Raw genomic sequence first — 21,302 nt, 5'->3', positions numbered from 1 at the left:
ATATTATAGCAATGCTCAATTTGGGTTTTATAGGAATGTTGTCCTAAATCAGTATAATATATCACTACTTTATTTAATACACTCTTGCAACTAACAAATATTGTTTACTTAAATTTTTCACGCCAAATCGAGTCCAATATAAAAGAATACTAAACACTGAACTTTAACTGTCTGTTTTTAAAACTCAAAATTTCATACACCAATCACAACGCATTAAACCTCACTTCAAACGTCTTTTAATACATAAATGTGCAGCAAAAAGATAAAAAAACAACCGTACACCACAGAGCAGCCCGGCAGACGAGGTCGCCAGACAACGTCACTACTTCCGCCTCGTCCGCGCTTTCCCCTCACCCAAAAACTGTTCAACGAGACAACCTGTTGAGTTTATTAGCCTTGACATGAATCTAGTTTTTCTTGTATCTTAATGAAAGACCTTAATCCCTTTTTGAATAGGATTTTGTCGTCAACAGAAATATCCTTAATTTTCATAAAAGTTATATGTATATTGTTTTTTGAAACTAGTATTTGGTATTTTATTTAGCATTCTTGAATGGTTAGATTATCCATAACAATTACTGAATTTAGATAAATGTTAGATAATGTTGCTGATTAGAAAACCATTTTTCAAATAATGCCGCAGTCATATCTTTAAGGGAATCAGCTAAAGATTGAAAAATATTTTAAGCAGACAAAAGTAACGCATTTTTAACAAATCCTTCTGTACTTTCCGCATGAAGTATATGTATGACTCATTTGCCTATTGAGCATGGCGTATTCAAAACACAATAGTTACATGGAATTATCAACCCAATTTAATTATTGAATATTGGTACTTCTTGTGTGCTATTCACTTCAAATTATTTATTTATTTATTTGTTGATTAAATTGTCGTTTTTAGATGGAGATGAGCCTCTACTGAGCGGAACCGGCTTGGTATCGAAAGATTGTGCCGAAGACGTGTTGGAATCATGGGCGGACCTACTGGCCAGATGGAAACAGACCCAACAGAGACCGAAACAAGTAAGAACCGTGTTATTTGGCACTTTTGCTTATGGAATTTTATTCTTAGAAAGCCTGCGGGCCTTTTGAGATGTATTTTAGGTTCATACTGAATGGAGTTTTTAGATATTTAATGTGCAGAGTGTGACTGTGCAGTTCAGGGTTATAGTTGCCTTTAGAAATTCGGTAAATAGTCTATGAGAAAGATTCAAATTTCTTCTTTCATCCTGTCAAATGTTTCATTTATTTTGCGAATCAACTCTTCTCTTGTTCTTATTTCGGTGGTGTATACAAGCTCCTTTGCCCGGCCCCATATGAAAAAATCCAACGGAGTTAGGTCAGGCGATCGAGGAGGCCAAGGAAAGGTTCCGCCTCTACCGATCCAACCGTCCGGAAAACAGTCGTCTAAGTAATTCCTGACAGCCAAGGACCAATGCGCTGGACAATCATCTTGCTGAAAGATTATTGGTCTTTCTCGTTCCAATACTCCAGCTTCGTCTAGAAGAACGGGGATATCATTTTGTAGAAAATCTAAATAGTTGGCACCATTTAAATTATTACTTTCAGGCTTCGGCAATGGATTAAAGAAATTTGTAATTTTTTTCTTGCTTGGCATTTTTTAAAACCTCCTTCAATTCGTACTGATATTCGGAAGTGGCGTTAGCAATTTGCCTCTTAAAAATAAGTCTTCGTTCCATAGATGGATCAATTTTCATAAAAAAAATCACAAAGTTCTTTTGCCATTCTTAAACCTTCGCTAAGATTTTTTGAATTAACTCTTTGAGGTACAGAAAAAATGGTAAAAATTTACCCAAGTGGTACAAAAAAAAAATTATTTTTATTTATAACAAAAAAACATAAAAACTAATTCAAGGTGCTCTAAAATAAAACTTAACATTGAGAAATATCAAATTTTTTACTTTTTTCTTTAAAAAACGCATGGTACATATTTTGACCCACCATACCACTGCCTAAAGTTATTTTGTATGGTAGGACTGAAAACAAGACTTGTTCTTTCCCAAACATAGGGGAACTTAACACACGCTGCAGGTCCAGTTTGTGCGTATTTCAAATTCCTTGGAACTACAGACTGCACATCTTTGTCTACTGGTTCGTACTAGCTAATGTGTACTTTGAGTAAGTCTAATCGTTTCTGGTTGGGAAGGTTTTCTTTTTTTGATGGGAGTTGGTAATGGTTTTTCGATACCCTGTAATGATGTTACCAATTTGTCAGCAACTAGATGTTCTATAATTAATATTCAAACGAAATTCTTTCATGTTCATTTTAGACTCTTCAGATAACTTGTAAAGCATGCAAGCATTAACAACAGCAGCATCAATAAAGAAAAACATGATTCTATGCCACCATTTTTTGCTTTTTCGGTCGAGGCCGTAAACTGCCCTCTTTTGGTCAAATTTATCTACTGAGTTCATATGTTTATTGTAATCAGTCAGCGCTATTGGGCAAGGTATGTTTTCTACACTGCCGTCTTTCGCTTTTCTTTTGACCTCAATTTTGTCATCTGGGTTGTGATAATTTGAAAGAAGGTGAACTGTTCTTTTATGCTGGAAGTCCTGTAGAACTCACGTACCAGTCACAGTCACCTCTGTGCATTGCTTTATCTTCGAGAAATTGGGACATATTTTTTCTGGTATGTCTAACAGTACCACAGGCATATAACTTTTCTTGATACAGTTGATTCATTACCCAAATATTTTTCTGCAACAGGACCGGTTTTGCCACAATATATTTCAAAATCCCAGCAATATCCAGTGCTGTCAGCTATCATCCACACTTTATAGCCTCTCTTTACTGGCTTTGCAGGCATGTATTGTTTGATCGTAGAGCGGCCTTTAAACTTTATCATAGTCAATAATTAACTGATAAAAATTCGTGAGGATGCAGACAGGCTTGAAAATTGGATTTCAACATTTCTAGAAATGGTCTTACCTTATATAATTTATCAAAATTATCGGAATTTCGGTTGGGCATGAAGTTGTTGTCATTAAGATGTACATTACTTAGAAGCCAACCAAAGCGATGGACAGTTATTAGTATACTAATAAATGGATCATGTAAAATTGGATTTGTACTCCAGCAATCTCGAGGGCAGCTTTTTGATACCCATTAGTAAGTTTATACCAATAAATGTACGCATTGCCGGAATTGTGAATAGTTTGCTCTGCGTAGAGGTTTGTTTGAAACACCATACGTTCGACAATTTTGTCTGAAATCAGAAGTTTAAAAATATTATATGGTGTCACCCTATCTAGTTCCTTTATGACTTGGGCTAGTCCTGAATATTCCATAAATTGGAACCGTTTTATTATTCTTACTCCACTGTATTTTGAATAATGTTTTTAATTCGCTTAGTGGAATAAGGTCTTCGGGGTCCTATTCATCCGGTTCTTCATCAGATGATGACATTACCCTATTATCCGGTTCTGATAAATTATTTGTGATTTCTGGCTCGTCTACAACATTTCCATTACAACTATCATTATCCGAGTCGATATTTGATGATAAAGATCTTACGGTTTAATAAATAAACCGACGTACATTACTGGGAAAAAAACAATTGTAGGTGGGTTAAATTTTTTCCCTAAGTACTTCAAAGAGATAAATGTCACTTTTTTAGTGCTTGTTGAAGCCTCTTCTTCAATAGGCTGCGAATTTAACACTCCAAGTCCGTTTCAGTCAAATCTTCATCTTGCAATTCAAGCAATGTCTGAATCTCACTTGATTCTATCTGTTGGAACCCATCTCGTCCTATTTCGGCTATGTTTGCAGTCAAAGTTTGAATTTGCACAGATTCTTCGTCATTTCCTGTAGTCGGAGCGGCCTGTGTCAAAGGAACCAATACGGCCGCGATATCAGTTAACAATATACTTTGGGTATAGTTGTAATATGGTCAATTTATATTCCGTTGAATAATTCGCGGGTGCATGGGAAAAAAGTTGAAAAAAATGTCAAAAATAGCGAATTTTAGTAATTCGCACTTGAAGTGTTATTTTGGGCTGTGACTAAAACTTTAAACATATATTTTTTTTTTTGCTTAGAATCAAGTAGAATAAAAGGAGCATTTTTATTGTAAAGTAAATAAACTTTTCTAGTGTTTGGTAGAAAATAGTATTTACATTTTTTTTGACTTACAACATTTAGATTTCTTAAAATTTTGACATAACTCTTTTTACACAATAAAAAAAAACAACGGATTGGAAATATTATTTTAATTAACGAATGTACCAACAAAAGCATTTAAGGTAAGTAAAACTATTTAAGTTGTCCTCCAATTTTAATAAATTTAGAAAAATTTATATATATTCTCTACATATGTTTCGAGAGTGTAAACTCTCATCTTCAGTTTCTATTTTTGGAACCAATAAAACTGGAGAATTCGATTCACTTTGTGCCCTTTCAACTATACCATCTTGGCACATTTTAGTTACTTTTTTATGTATTTTATCTTTTTGTGAAAAAGGTAATCTATATGGTTTAACATAAGAAGGTGTGGCATTATTGCGAAAATGTCAGTGCAAGGGTAAGTCTCCATCATTTTGCATTTGTACTTATATTAGTTTAAGACCATTACTTTTGTAGTTATTCTCCTGAAGATGAGAGTTTACACTCTCGAAACATGTAGAGAATATATATAAATTTTTCTAAATTTATTAAATATTGGAAGACGACTTAAAGAGTTTTACTTACCTTAACTTTAAACTCCAATTCAAGCAATGAACTGTTTCTTCAACTTAAAAGCATTTAATTTTAAAGCAAAGAACATATTCAAATTATTTTAAGAGAAATAAAATATTACTCATCACTTGATTCATCTGAACTTGCATCAGGATATGTATCAGCATTTTTGTCTTTGGTGGTGGTCAAATTTTTATAAAAATCCGCAAAAGTGTCGCTAATGTATGGCAGCAGATCTATAATATTACTTTTCTTTTCACTAGATATAAGAACTGGAACAGGTGTTAAATATTTTGCTGTGAAATAAGCCATATGTTTGACTTAAATCCCTTTTCACGCGTGATTGCAAAAAAACTAAAATGCATTTGTAGTATGTCTGACATAGAGCATTTCACACGATAAAAGTGTAACTTATCTCGTTAGACACATTGAAAAAAAATTGGCTTACGCGTGTATAATGACTTAGTTCGTTATTCCCATACGTAAAGGAGGGTTTTTAAATTCGGCTTCTGACATAACCAAACAACAGTTTTGACAAAAAAATGACATAACACCTTTTTCACATGCACCCGCGAATTATTTGAATCCTTTTTATCAATATATATGCACTAACGTACTTCGATCCGCTAATAAAGAAATTTTTAGCCGCGAATATAGGAATTGGGTCACATTTTTTTAATCCGCGAATAGTGAAAACGCGAATAAAGAGAGCGACCTTTTACTGTATATCAAAATACTTCAAACATCATTTTACATTATTATAAATAAATTAATGAATTTTCTAGTTGGCCAGCTTGGTGAAACTGGGCATACCGGAGGCGCTGAGGGGCGAAGTTTGGCAACGTCTCGCAGGAGTCGAGGAAGACAGCGACATGATGAATCAGTATCGCGTATTAATAACAAAGGTATTTAGGACTTTTTGTCCTTAAATTGAATATGTTTGAAGGTTTATATTTTTTGAAGGAATGCCCGTGCGAAAACGTTATAGAACGGGACATAGCCCGCACGTTTCCCGCCCATAATTTCTTTAAAGAAGCGGGCGGATTGGGACAAGACTCCTTGTATCGGTAAGCGGATTTCAGTGTCATTTTATTGAACCAGTTTAGCACGAACGTATTGAATGCATATGCTCACAATATCTTTTATCCGCTCAAAAGTGTTTGCCCATCATGTATTCTTTTTAATATTTTAAATTAGATACAAAAATCTTATCTTTATATTTATATTGTATCTCTTTTGTAAATTGCATATATGCTTAAACAGCATACCTATCAACTATGGTTCGTTGAAAAACACTGAGTATTTAAAAATAGTCTTGCAAATAACAAACAATGTAGTGAAAATATGCACTTCTTCTAAAAAACTAATCTGTTTACAGCTCGTTTCCGATGAAATTTGAAACATTTAAAGGTGTTTAGTCTTCAAGAATTGATTTTGCGTAACATTGGTAAATAATTTCGCTTGCTTATTGACGATTGTCACCGTTTCTTTGCTGGTTTTTCAATATTCTTTGAAATGGCTAAAACAAAAGAGTTATCGGTAGAAACAAACGGAAAGACTAACCGTCAAATTTCGACGGATTTGGGAATTCCAAGGCGGACTGTCTATTGGTAATGTTAAAAAATTTACCAGAGAAGGGACTATTAGCAACAAACCTCGATCGGGAAGGCCAAAGGCAACAAGTTCAAAGGAGGATTTAAATATTATAATTACAAGCAAACGCACTAGACGCCTTACCGCCCCTGAAATCACAGCAAAAATCAACAAGGAGCGTAAAAAAGTTTCGACAGTAAAACGGCGACTTTATAATGCTGGTCTTACAGGACGTTTAGCAGTATCAAAACCGCTATTGAAGGATGTTAATAAGAAGAAAAGATTTGAGTGGGCCCAATCACACAAAGAATGGACCATTTATGACTGGAAGAAAGTTTTCTGAAGTGACGAGTCGAAATTCGAGGTTTTTGGAACGAAGAGGCCAGTTTTTATTCGCCGTTCGGCGATGGTGTGGGGTTGTTTCGGAGGATCCACAGTGGGCGATCTAATTAGAATAGAGGGAATTCTTCGAAAAGAGGGTTACAAAACAATTTTAAGTGACAATGTACTTCCTTCTGGTACTCGAATAATTGAGGAAAACTTCATCTTTCAACATGACAATGACCCCAAGCACACGTCGAAATTGTGCAAGCAATATTTAGGTCAATTACAAAGGCAACATCTTCTGAAAGTTATGGTATGGCCCCCACAATCACCGGACCTCAATCCTATCGAATTACTGTGGGATGAACTGGATAGAGAAGTGCGAAAATCATGCCCCACATCAAAAGAAGACTTGTGGAGGATCATCCAGGAAGAGTGGCACAAGATACCTCAGGAAACTTTGGACAAATTAATTAGAAGACTACCGAAACTCTGTGACATGTAGATGAATCCAAAATTTGTTTTCTTAAATTTAATTAATTGAAAAATGCATTGTTTATATTCATTTTGTTGTAAATAAACCGTTTCATTAGAATAACTGATGGGTTTATTATTTTTAGTTATGACTTTAAAACAGTCATATGTGGGCAAATACTTTTGAGCGGTAGTGTATATCCACTAGTTTCTCTTCTGCACATTATAAATCAAATGTAACTAGGGTACTGTCCTCCTAAGTAATTGTAAAAAGCAATTGTAGTACCCATTTATTAAATCACGAAATAAAACTGAATAAAGAATAAGCAGCTAATAAGTCTAATATATATTGATGCTTGTAAGGAGAAAGGTCATAAGCGACAATTTATTGATTTTCTAGTAGGACTATTTAAACATTTTTTTTTTTGAAAATAATTCATAACTTTTCATGCCATTTATAATTTTGGCAGTCTCTTTGGTTTTGTTTGGTGGAATGCTTTTCCCTCGCATATCTTCTTGGGCAGAACCAAATGATGCGTTACTTATTGTATAATAAATAAATTTCTGAGACACATCTAACGTACAAGCTAAGAATTGAAGGCAAACTGCGCGTTTGCCTTCACCTTCGTTTATAAAATACTTAAAAGTGTACTGGCGTTTTTCTGATCCAGTAGATCTTTTTCGTTTAACTGGTAATTTCTGCGTTAAGCCAACTATCCAGTCCTTTCGTCGTTCTGAAGAAAGGCTCCAAAAAGCTCCTTTTCTGTTCAGTCACAATTTCACAGTTGTTGCCGCATTTTTTACCTGTACACTGTTAGTTTTTTGGCAGAGACTAAAGTGCCGTCGCTTCTTGTATATTCCTGGCCGGGTTGTTTGGCTTTCTTTTTAACTCTCCTTTTATTTTCTTTTTTAATAACACTGCCCAGTTCTCCAACAATACTTTCCTTCTCCCCATTACCTGTTCCTTCATTGCCATTTTTTTTGCTTCTGCTTCTTTTCCACACGTTCACAACTATTCCTAGATGAAGAAACAGATTCTCCTTCCCATAAATCCGAATCGTCACTTCCATAAACCTCTGCTAAGAAAGCTTCGTCTTCAGATAAATAATTCATGTATGCCAACGTTTTTTATTTCGAAGTGATTTTCTTTTTAAGACTGTTGAAGGACCAGGACTGTTTAAAATGTTGTTTGTTTCTAACACGTTTTGTTCACTATAAGTTAGAAAGGAACTATTAGCGGGTTGATTTGTTAGTAATTCTGCTAAATGATCTGAGGTAACCGGTTCTGCTATATTTGCGGATGAAGGAGCATCATCAATTAGTTCTGTGATGGAATATTCTATATCACCAAACTGTTCAAAAACAATTTGTTGGGAATCCATAAATATTGCCGGTATTAACCTCTGAAAGGATAATTTAAATTAAAATACCTTTAGGTAAGTTATGAAGTTTTACGATACCTCTACACTATCCATTTGTTCTTGTTTCATATTTCTTGAAGCACTTTCACATACTAACGTAGGTGAACAAATTTCTTCAGGAGTATTCTGAAATAATTACAAGTTAAAACAAATTATGACTTTATAGCGCTTTAAGAATACGTTCTTTAAAAAATAGATGCGATAATGATAATTACCTTGTGACAGTCAATTGAATTTAGTAGGTTTTTGCGAATTTTCTCTTTGCTTTCACAAGGTTTTGTTGAGCGTTTGGCTAAATCCGCCAACATTTTCCCTCTAACGTTATTCATTGTTTTCTAAAATCACACTGTTTATTAAATAAATAATAAAATAAGTTATCTAATAGTTAAATTCTCCTTACTAATAATAAAAAAGAACTTACTTCACTTCACTAAGCCTAAAGATATCACATTCATGGAGGTATTTTCCTAAATTCGTTTCCACAACATTGACCTACCACTGCTGCCAGCGTACTAAGCGACTAAACAATTATTCTTTAATTACGACAGGATAACGAAGGCATATTATCTAAACGACAAGTCCGAACACACACCGATGTACTTTGTTAAAAAAACAGGCCCCTACAATACTGCAATAATGTCTTAACCAGCACATAGTTCTTTTATGATACCAAATAAAATGACTTAAAAACCATTTAGTTCGGAATTACCTTTGGGTAAAACAGGATAAGCGCCATAATTCTTGAATTTTTAATTCAGGTAAAACTACTTAAGTAACTCATAGATTTTTGTCACGATAAAGGAAAAACAGTTCAAGTGCCTTCCCTTTGAATAATGTTTTCAAGGTAAACCAGGATAAACGCCACAAATGGGAAAAGGGTGGGTTTTTAAAAAGACTTAACTGTTTTTTTTTGTTGGTAGGATAACCTAAGTAACACTTTAATAAAATAAGTCAGAAATATGGTCGCTTGGTAAATAAAAGATTTAATACTCTTCAAAATTCATGATTGACTTAAGCGATACAAAGATAATCGTGGCATGTTTAAAAATAGTCCAAACGACGCAGGAAAAAAAATCGCATTTAGTAGTGTTTAAAAGTTTTTTTTGTAAAAAATGTCGCTTATGACCTTTTTTCCTTTCAAGCATCGATATGTATATGCCAAGTTGTTATTAAAAAATGTCTCAAAGAGAGACTTTTGGATCATTTGGTTCAATGTAAAATCTTAAATGAATGGTCTTTAATGGATGATTTGTTTTCTTTCCATTTTGAGGCCTGAGGTAGGCTTAAATCTGCCTCATTATTTTTATTCATAGAAATTGAGCTCACATTGTACTTTTCCATTTCATAAAAATAAATCAGGCCTTTAAATTTACATTTTTACAACCCAGCCAACCCAATTACTTACAGAGATTTCTAAACTAATCGATGCATTTATCTGATTTTACCGTTACTTTAGTTTCATGGGCAATTTAAAATTATTCTTAGTCTCGAAAAGTTCGACGTATTTAAGGTGTGAACTGAATACATTTTTATCTTATTGTTGAGTAAGTAAAAGTTCATACTTGTATTATGTTAAGTTCCCAAATACGCTGTCCAAAAAATCACAAATTTTTGATTTCACTTGGTTATCATTTAGTCCAAGCAATATTAAAAATCAGAACTTATTATCAAGTCCAATTAGATATTTCTCTGCTGGTTTTTCGGACTCAATGTTTTTCTTATGTGCATCCACTTTCCACATAAAAGACTTAATTTGTTTTATCAGAGTACGATAATGATTAAGATATTAGTTAAATAATGACAAAATTGGACTTTTGTCAGAACATTGACAATGTAGATCGTAAAACTTGTTGGGTACCCACCCCATTCCTTTACTATTTTGAAGGTATGAAAACATCTTTCGTATGTATCAATTATTGATTGATTGATTGATAACTAATTGAGATGATTTATTAATTATTATTGTGTTTTAGGGTGAGTAAAGCGTATGCGGTGTACGATTCCGAAGTTGGTTACTGTCAAGGATTGAGCTTTCTGGCCGCTACTTTATTGTTACACGTAAGTAAGAGTTTTGATGATAGAGATGTATTTCAAGTTGCGGTAGTCGACATTTTTGATCAGTGGGGATTTTTCCCCACTAGAAGTTTCTCCTTTTGAATTTTGATTTCTCCCAAGAAGATTGAAAATATTTGAATTTTTCGTACAGGAGCGCCTGTATAACAAACACACTAAGTTAATGTAGTCAATATTGTCTAAATTTTTCCTTTTTGGGATTATTTGAAAATGTTTCTGTAATTTCCGAAAAAATGTCGAAAATCCTCGTGAAAATGTTTCGGTTTTTATTCCAGGAGTGCCTGTAAGAAACAAACTAAGTTCACTCTCATTGACAGGGAGTTTCACTACTTCAAATCTAGAAATTTTCAATTCTTAGTACTTAAAAAGAATTATTGCATTATCAACTAGGTATAATAATTATTATTTTATGTATAGGAAGAACTAAATTGGCTGTTTTCATTTATTGATTCATGCTTTATTTAAGGCCCTTTTACTTATGTGTGCTGGGGCTCATCATAATTTAAGTAATCATCAGGATATTCCATTTATAGGTGGTAATTGATATTTTATACCATTAACGTGTGTATGTATGAATATCTTTAATATAGCCTTATGTGTTCTTGTATTTAATTGATGAATTTTTTTCTGTAAGGTTTTCTGGGGTTTTTGCCCATACATTATCATACATTTCTGTAGGATTAACTATTTCTTATTCAGTTCGACTATCTTATTATTTATTTTGCCTTAGAGATTAAATTCTATTAAGGGAATAGGTCGGTTAGTATTGTTTGTAATTTTTAAGAGTAGGGTCCTTTCCTATGGATTATTTATCCTATTCCATGACTATTATTTGAGAGTCCCAATTTTTCTATTAGCTACAGTTTTTATAATTTTAGTTGGTGTTTTTTTTATGGTATGAAGTAACACATATAAAATATTTTTATGCCGCTAAACCTATACAATTTAATTTATTAAATATTACCCATTTTTTTCTAATATGTGAAATTTCGCTATTTTGTCTATATTTGCGGCAATTCCTTATTTTTGAAACATAGGAAAATTATATTATAAGACTCTTGATTCAGGGTGGTTAGAGTATTATGGTAGAAAGCACTCACTTTCTAGGTTGAAATCTTTGGTAATCTAAAGGGAACTACACAAAGTCTCAGTCTCGACTTTGTGTAGTTCCCTTTAGATTATTGAATTTAGGTCTGTTTGAGAAAATGGACGATTTCTTTCAATTTGAAATCTTTGGGACAAATATCTAATTTATTTTCTAAAAATCATTTAAAATTCTGTTATTTATAACACGATTATTTTATTCTTTGGTTTAGGGTTATTAGTCTTAGTAATTTTATTTTATTAAGCTTACATTTAGAGCTTGGAGTTGAAGCTGCCATGGAGATAGTTTTATCTTTAGATATTATTATAAGTGGGGGGTAAAATAAGAATAGTGGACTGTATTGTTATAGGTGGAATGAAATATTACGACGTTAAAGACAACCCTATTAAAGTGGTGGCCTACCTTGCTGTCGCTTCTTTTTCTATCCAATTCAAACTGCTTGTCCCACAGGTTCACTTCCGGAGGGTTATTTTGCTTAAAGGCGTGCCGGCACTTTATGTCTTTGGAATTCACTCGCGAAAAAATATATGTGTATATAAGAGCAACCTATTTGGTGCAAGGTTTTTGCGCTCCTCCCGACTGCATCAAAATTCGGTGCAGTACTACCTGGTGATGCGTGCGACTCTTCTCGGTCAAAGAATAAGGCTGTCTCACTATGACGCGATAAAAGGCCGCGCAAGTAATTAGAATTTAAAACCAATAAAGCTCATGTTAATTATATTTAAACACAAGACCCAATAAAGAAAAATATATATATATAAAATAAATAACCATTCCGCTTTGACGGAACATAAGATCCAATCTAATTTTACAATAAAAATGTAACGTTTTAATAAACTATATAAATAAAGTAATAAATATTTGTAGATAAGAAAAGAAACTGAAAAAAGAGAAAATCTCCCAGAAAAAGTGAAAATATTTGAGTCTTTAGTACTAGAAAAAAAATATTTTTTCTCTCATGAACTAGGGAATAACTCAAGTCCCAGTAGTTCAAATTTTGATTTTTGGCACTATTTCAACATTTCCTTGCAAAGAAATTTTAAAACTCCTCCCGAAATAAGTGAAAATATTTGAAAAACATTTTTCACACGCCAATTACATGGAAAATCTTCAATTCCAAAAAATATAGTTCTATTTCGCTTTTAACCTTCAACGATCGTATCGTTTAGCTACTAATTATTAAAAAAAAAAGGACAGGAAGGTGAGAATTCAGGAAAATCTTTCCCTAATTTGTATTTTTGTATCCTTTTAACAGATGCCGGAAGAACAGGCGTTTTGCGTACTAGTAAAGCTGATGTACGATTACAAACTGAGGGACTTTTACAAGCAAGGCTTCGAGAACTTATACCTGAGGCTGTACCAGCTTAACAGGTAACTTTGATCCTATTTAATATAGAGAAAAAAAACGCACACACACAAAACATTTCAGGTTAATGGAGGAACAGTTAAGCCCGTTATGGAACCACTTTATGGAGCACAAAATCGAGACTCACATGTTCGCCTCCCAATGGTTCCTAACCCTGTTTACCGCGAGGTTTCCTCTGTATTTCGTCTTTCATATCATCGATGTGTTTTTGTTGCAAGGTACCGAAATCGCTTGCCTCCCATATTATTAAGAATTATTTACGGTATGTTTGAAAGGTATCGACACGCTATTCCAAATGGCCTTGGCTTTACTGATGGTGTGCAAAAACGACCTGTTGCAGCAAGATTTTGAGGGAATATTGAAGTACTTCCGGGTGTCGTTGCCGAAAAAGTGTCGCAGCGAGGAGGCGGCGAAGAGGTTGATCAAACTGGCGTGCAGCATTAAAGTGAAGAAGTTGAAGAAGTACGAGGCCGACTTTATCACTTTGAAAGGTGAGTTAAATTGCCCTTGGTCACATAACTCAGTTTGTATATCAGAAGTGTGATATCTCGTTTTAATGAATAAATCCAGTAAAAAAAATATTTCAAATAATTAATAGTAGTAGTAATTGTTTTTGGCAACACGCATAACGATATTAAAGCAATATAATTGGACATAGTTATGCATAACGCGACCAAGCGCCAAATTCATTTTTTTGGTATTATTGTGTCATCTGACGGCCAAATACCATATTTATCTACGAAAAAAATCTCGAGCGTTACAAATCTATAGTTAAGGATATATTTTAAATTAAACTAAGCGCCAAACGGTTGGGAACACTAGTTGAATTTTGCATAAAACGACTAAATGCCACGAAATTGCATAGGTCGATTAAACGCCATGATACTGAGCGCTTGGCTTAGTAATGCAAATAGCAGTTCAGTTCGGTCATTTTTTGTCAAATTTTGATCATTTTTCTCGCAGATGCATTTACCGAACTTAGCTAGGAAATACCAATAGACGTTTCTTGAGTGATTTAATTTAAATTTTCAAAAAATCCTGACTGTTATTTTACTAAATCGCGCATATAAAATAAATTTAGAGGTAAGTAGATATCAAACTATCTAGTGCTACTATAAAATGGGACAGTAATAGAACTTTTTAGATAATCGTTATTTGTTACAAAGAAACTCTAGTTTTATTTGAAGTTTTTCAAGGTATGCTATAGCTATGCAGTTGTAATTTGCTTAGCTTATTATGTTAGTAAATAAAGTGGTTTAGTTTTACTGTAATTTTGTTGATTTTTTTACTTTAAAATAAAAAGTGCTTTTACAGGAATTTTCTAAAAGATCTGTAAGGGTTTTAAATAGTCATTTTTCATTTTAAGTTGGTGTTTCTAACAAAATTTTCAGCTGTTAACTACCTTATAAACTACCTTAATGAAAAATAGGGCTCAGTCGGTCGAAATATATGGTCTAAAAAGAAAATATATGGCATTGCATAAACGCGCTAGGCGACAAGTTTGGCGTGTGGTTCAATTTTGTAAAATAAAAAAAAACCTAATAATAAGTAAAAAAGCATAACCAGACTAGGTGACATTTTTTTATCATAACTTCTAAAATTTATTATTTTTTGCTAAAAGCTTACATAGTAAAATTTGAAATAGTGTCTTGGATATAGCTTGCTAATCTATAGAACGAGATCTATAAAAATTAGATCTGTATTAGATTTTATCGATTTTTAAGGGTATTCGAAACTTAATTGTGTTCTCCCACAATTGTCATTCTGGCGCTTGGTCGCGTTATGCATAACTACGTCCAATTGTCGCAAATCGAACACTCTGGATTTACCAAAGATCTGGTTGCTCGGAAGTTTTATTTTTATTACATCCAAGTTTTTAAAATAACAGTCTCTCGCACTTCAAATTGAACTAGGGCATAATAAATTGTTTTAAGCTTATGTACTTTTAATATTGTGTTGAAATGAGCAAATCTGGTTACAAGGTACCTAGTTTATCTGTTGGTCCCATCTTAGATGACTATCTGTCACAATGCCGAGATGTTTGACATCAGTTTTGGAGATTGTGACGTTTCCATTTATTTCTAGGGTGGAAAAGTTTGGCAAAGTATGAGAATAATTTGTAAATGGCAAAAAATTTGGTTTTGTGCTCATTTAGTGTTAATTTATTTATTTGAAATCACTTATATATTTCTTTAATGAGTTCCACGATTCTCCTTCATAAAAGATAACATGTAAATAACAGTATTTTTGAAAGACCATTTATATAAGCAATGAATAAGACAGGCTCCAGCACTGTTCTCTGAGGTACCCTGCAGGTTACAGCCCTTGTACTACTTTTAAGTCCTTCAATGTTATCAAACCTGTTTCCCAAATAACTTTTTAAGACATTCAAAGCACTTCCTCATGCTCAATTTTTCCAATTTCCCTATAAGTTTTATAGGAAAACCATATCAAAAGCTTTTTTAAGATCTAAACACACAAAGATGCATGGTTTCTTTTTATCAAGAGCTTCATACATTTTTAAGGTCAGCCATAAAATTCATCTTCTGCTGATTTTCCTTTTCTAAAGCCAAATTGGTTACTAACATTATTTTTTCTAGAAAACGTAAGAAATTGAGATTTCATCATGGTTTCTAAGATTTTTGAAAAAATTGAAATGAGTGAAATCGGCCTATAGTTTTATCGGCCTTTATCTCTATCCTTTAAAAGTGGTTTAATTTAATTAGGCCATTTCTAAGCTTTTCTGGAACATTACCTAAGTCACTTGAGCTGATTATACACTTGATGTATATATGTTACGGGTAAAGTTAGAATAACGGTTAAACTTAGGTTTACCCGGATAAACTGCACAATACCCAGAAAACATGGGTAAAGTCCAAAATATTAATAAAATTGTACACGTTTCGGGCTTTACCCGGGTAAACCGCGTTCTATCCGCCTTGGAGTGGTTAATGTTAAAAAATAACGCCATAAATATTTGGAGAAATTTATTTAATTAAAAAAACAGATTTTACAAATGAAAGGTTACACTAAAACTGTATCCTAACAAAGTTGTGGACAATTGAACAAAATCTATTTGTTCAAACAAGACAAGCTGCTGTGACATTTCGAGTTACAAAGATTTCCAATAGCTTTACATTTACATTTATTGGTCATTCATTTATTTTTACAGTTGCATCGTTTATAACCTTGACCTCCTAAAAGTGACTTAAATTTTTCTTTTCCGGTGATACACTTTCCATCTCAATAAGCTTCTCACTGCACACAGAAAATTGGTTCCTGGAAAACATTTCTTCGATAGTTCCTCTCTTGTTCGCTAGCTTATACAAATCGTCGTCAGTTTTCTCGATAACTGTCATGAGAATGTTTCTAAAATCACCCCTTCCTCGATCAACGTCTGGAATTTTTACTCTCACTGTATCTCCAACAGAACATGGGGGAAACTTTGAATTAGATAAAGCTTTCATCTTCTTTGCTTGATTTTCTAAATTTCTTTTTGCGTCTAGTCTGTTTGAATGTATATTCCTTTGGTACAAGCAAAGTTCACACCTTATATTCTCTGATTGTATTTAAATTGTCACACTCTACACACTTGCTCTGATTTTCTGAAGTTTCTGTATTACTAGCGTTTTCTCGATAATTATTGTTGTAGTAATATCTTCTTGCAAATTGTCTGGTTCTGGGTCACTATCCATAGACTGGTTTATATTTATTTCTTGTTGAGGCTGTTCACCTAAACCAAATTCCCTTACCACTTTCTCGAGCTCTTCTTCGGTTCGTAGATTTTCAATAGCTTCTTTTGGAAAAGCTGATGTGGATAGGCCGACTTTAATATCATGCCCAAACATGGCGGCATAAGGAGCTTATTTTATCCCATCATGGTATGCCCTATTTTTCATTAACTGAACAAATCTTAGACCTGACCATCGCGTGCAGTTTTCATCGTCCATTTACGTCATAAGCATGTTCTGTATATCTTGATTTCCTCTTTCCACGCTGCCTTGTGACTATTTTAAGGCCACTCCACATCGTACATAACTCTTCAATGACATGGTTGGCGAATTCCCGGCCGTTGTCCGATTGTAGTATAGATGGGGCGCCGAAAATACAAAATATGTCTACCAGGCTCTTACCTACTTCCTCAGCCCTTTTCGACGTTAATGGACGTAACTTAGTTAAGTGGTCCTGATACACCATAATAAATTTGTATTCTCTATCCGGATGAGATTGCATGTCAATTAGATCCACTTGACAACGGCTGTTCATCTCCGAAAAAAACATTGGTTTAACCACAAGTCCTTTTTTGGCAGATTTCAATTTCTTTTGGCACCCTTCACACAAGCGCAGATATAACTTAATAACATCTTGAGTTATATTTTTGTACTTTTTTTTACATTCGCTTTCCATACGGTGCTTACCGCTATGTCCTATAGCTAAATGTGCATCATGCAAAATGTCAAACATTTCGTCGTTTGTAACGTAATATTTAATGCTAGATTCACCTGACGATACACGAGCAATAAGCTTTTCAACGCCTCTAACAGAACATATGTCAAACCTCTTTAACCGCCGATATTGTAGCGTAGACTTAGTTTTAGAGTTTTTTGCCAACTTGACTGATTCTAACATTTCTTGGTATTGTTCATTATTAAAATAAAAACTATTTGCACTTTTCGTAGACAGCAACTCGTTAAAAACTTCATAAAAACGCTGTGCTAAACGCGCACGTCCACTCTCTTCGGTTGCCATTTTAGAACTGAACTGAACGTGGTGAAAGATGATGCAATAATAATTCCTACATCCAACTTTACCCACGCAAAAGCGGATAGAACGCGGTTTACCCGGGTAAAATCCGAAATATGTGTAATTTCAATATTATTTCGGACTTTACCCATGTTTTCTGGGTATTGTGCAGTTTATCCGGGTAAACCTAAGTTTAACCGTTATTCTAACTTTATCCGTAACATATACATTAGACACTTAAGTTAATTTCTCATTTAATTCCAGGCATTCGAAGTCATACACTCGAAGTACACGATTTTTCTTTCTGGCATACTTTTCAGTTGCCTGGTCCTGTGTCCTTTTCCAGGCAATTAAGATAGTTTTGTATGGCACATTTTTTTAAATATGTAGGTTGCAGACATTCAGGGTTATCTTTCATTTTATTTCAAGCATCCGAACCCTTTTAAGTCTGTTTCATAGTATCACAAAATAATACTGTAGCGACCTCCATCTTTGCGATAGTTTGTTCGGTTAGAATATCGGGTACCTTAAATATTTACTTTATTTCTGGAAATGCATAACATTCTTTAAAACCTACATGTCGTCTGGGATTATTCCTATGATTATGACTGCATTTATCACCATTAAGTGTGGCGCCTTTGACTCCGCGATTCCGTTAAAAGGTTTTAATCTAGGTCAGTGCTTTTATTATTAAAAGATGTAAAAACTGAAGTCCGTAATTTAAGTCAGTAAAGTGAGATTTCCCGACATTAGTGGTTTCTTTGACCTAAGAACCCCCGGGAGTAAAAATCCCATTACAATACCAATATGCATTTATGTAATGCTTCGAATTTTAATAAACGTTTCCAAAAGATTTTAAAATATCATCACCCGAAAATTTGAAAATTTATTTTTTTTACTGGAACTCAAATCGCTTGATTCAGAAAAATGCTTGTAACTTCCAAAGTAATTTTAGTATAAAAAACGTTAATATATCAAACTGTTCGTCTTAGAACTCTTCATCTTTCGATATAAACCTTATGGAACCCACTTAAATAATTTAAAAATTATCCCAATAAGTACATAATGTAGTAAAAAAATTCTGGATTACCACTCGTATCCTCATAGACACCGTTCATAACCTTTAATCGAGTTTCTCCAAGTCACTTGCCATTACTTACATGGCCACGGCACCCATCTGCTTAAAACTTCGAGACTCCAATTTGCCTACCGCTTGCGACATTATTAACCATTTTAGAGCGAGATGACATAATTTGGATACTTTCAATAGAGAGCATACGATACTTGCACCAAAGTACCGCAATGAATTCCTTGTCTTGTAAATTGCGATCGAGCACTTTCACGATCGATCGGCGCATTCGATGACGTTTCCAATTAATTCTAGGCATTTTTTATTATCTATTTATCTAATTTCTCGTTTTTATACACCCTCTATGCCTAAAGTGAAAAATTCGTTCGAGTGCTTGGAATTGGTGAGAAACGACTACTGCAAATTTCTGGAAGAAACCAGAAATGACTTTACCTAGTTGAAAACTGTAAGAAATTAGTGTTTCAAATGCCTGAAATTGGGAGGAAACGTTATCAAATGTGAGAAACGGTTTCAACTAATTGGAAATATTATCACTTGTAATAGGCCGCAAATAGGCCAAGCAAATATGCAAATATGCAATAGGCCTTGCTTTAAACGTCTATTTTTTTTGATTTTTAATTTCAGACAGTTCAAGCCGTTTCTCATTTTTATCAAGCATTTTTCACTTATTCCAGGCGGTTCAGACTATTTCTCTTCATCTTAATTTTTCTCTGATATTTGGAATAGAAACTTATCATCCTTCGTAAAAAATATATTAAGCATCGTAATCTTATCAAGGCGATACCTTCTTTAATTAATCACTGCGTATTGACAGTTCTATTGTATGTAATTAATTTTGTAATTTTTTTGATACTTTCCACAATTTTGGAGCAATTTTCAGTTTAATCCAAACATTTCTTCATTATATTTGAAGCCATTTTCATCTCTTTTGGATCGTACGTACACTTCTGTGTTAATTCTTTAGTGATTTCGAACAATTTTTCCAGGCATTTTGCAAGAAAACTGCCTGGACTTTCTAAACCATTTTCTTGTATATTTAAGTAATTTTTCATTTTAATCCAGGCATTCGAAGCCGTTCACTTCAATCTCCCTTGTAAATTTAATTACAATCCTTTTTGACTGATTTTTCAATTGCCTGGTCCTGTGTCCTTTTATTTTGTTCCTGGTGTAAACCAAGCAACACATGATAGTCATTGGTTGTTAATGTAGATATACACACAACCAAACTTATATGGAATCACCCAGTAATTTCGCAAAATGGAATTTATTTTAAAAAATAGTCATTGAGGATTAAAGGGCACTTTTTCAAAATCAAGTTTATTAAAAAAAATAATAAAACTGATTACAATTTTCACAATAATAGAACAAAAAACAAAAAGTGTAGATTTCTATAAAAATGATTTTTCTGAATATGACAATTTAACAAGAAAGTTAATTTAAAATTAAATGTTAATAATCAGTATTGCCACCTCTAGCATCGATGCAAGCACGAATTCGATGAGGCATGCTATTTATCAAATTGTCAATGTCTTCTTGGGGAACATTTGTCCATTCCTCTAAAACCGCTTGAATAAGTTGCTCAGTGTTACCAGGAGCATTCTGGCGAGCTCTAATCTTTCTTTTTATCTTATCCCATAAGTGCTCTATAGGATTAAGATCCGGTGAGCAAGAAGGCCACTCTAAAACGGCAATACCTTCCGTTTCTAAGAAACATTTTGCAACTCTGCTGGTATGTGGAGGGGCATTATCTTGCATAAATTAAAAAAAATTGCCAAAACCACCTCGCCAGAGCCTAACTACAGGTTGCAATACCAAATCTACATACCTTTGACCTGTTAGGGTTTGTCGAATTGGAATTAAAGGAGTTCTTTCACCAATCATAATTCCACCCCAAAACATTACAGTACCTCCTTTGTATTTCGGGATAGGTTTGGCAGCACGAAGTCTAGCTTGTCTCCCTCTACCTCTTAAAATGCGAATCCGCCGGTCATCGGATCGTAGTCCTATTCTGGTTTCATCCGAACATAAGACATTTTTCCAATTTTCAATATCCCAATTTTCATGCTCCAAACACCAATTTAAACGGTCAATTTTATGTTGCCTTGAAAGTTCTGGAGCCCTTAACTGTCTTCTGCTAAATAATTCCCGAGCGCGAAGTCTTCTTCTAATAGTTTCGACAGAAACACTCACACCCATAGCTTGTAAAAGTTGCCTTTGAAGCTCTGGATGAGATGTTGTGGGATTTCTTCTTGCTATTTGAGCTAAAAAGCGATCCTGCCCTTCAGTAGTTGCTCTTTCACGACTTCTCCTTGGTCTGTTTTTTAAGGTTCCCAATTCCAGAAATCTTGAATATGTTTTTGAAACAACACCTTGTGTAACCCCCACCGTTCTAGCTATCTGCCTTTGTGACATGC

At 33.8% G+C, this 21,302-nt stretch overlaps 1 protein-coding gene across 5 annotated transcripts in view; it reads left to right on the top strand.

The window, feature by feature from the left end:
• The window catches only part of LOC126741588 (rab GTPase-activating protein 1-like), a 45,422-nt gene that overhangs the window by 15,715 nt on the left and 8,405 nt on the right, over positions 1-21,302 (top strand). For all 5 annotated transcript variants that reach the window (XM_050448072.1, XM_050448069.1, XM_050448070.1 and 2 more), the window contains 7 exons: positions 902-1,023; positions 5,485-5,604; positions 5,663-5,766; positions 10,485-10,569; positions 12,945-13,060; positions 13,119-13,273; positions 13,331-13,546. In XM_050448072.1, the coding sequence (XP_050304029.1) occupies positions 902-1,023; positions 5,485-5,604; positions 5,663-5,766; positions 10,485-10,569; positions 12,945-13,060; positions 13,119-13,273; positions 13,331-13,546 (918 nt within the window). The remainder of the gene's footprint in view (positions 1-901; positions 1,024-5,484; positions 5,605-5,662; positions 5,767-10,484; positions 10,570-12,944; positions 13,061-13,118; positions 13,274-13,330; positions 13,547-21,302) is intronic.

Source organism: Anthonomus grandis, chromosome 10 (assembly GCF_022605725.1).
Source record: "Anthonomus grandis grandis chromosome 10, icAntGran1.3, whole genome shotgun sequence".
Taxonomy (NCBI): Eukaryota; Metazoa; Arthropoda; class Insecta; order Coleoptera; family Curculionidae; genus Anthonomus; species Anthonomus grandis.
Note: the sequence above shows the minus strand (reverse complement) of the source record. Positions and strands in the feature narration are given on the sequence as shown.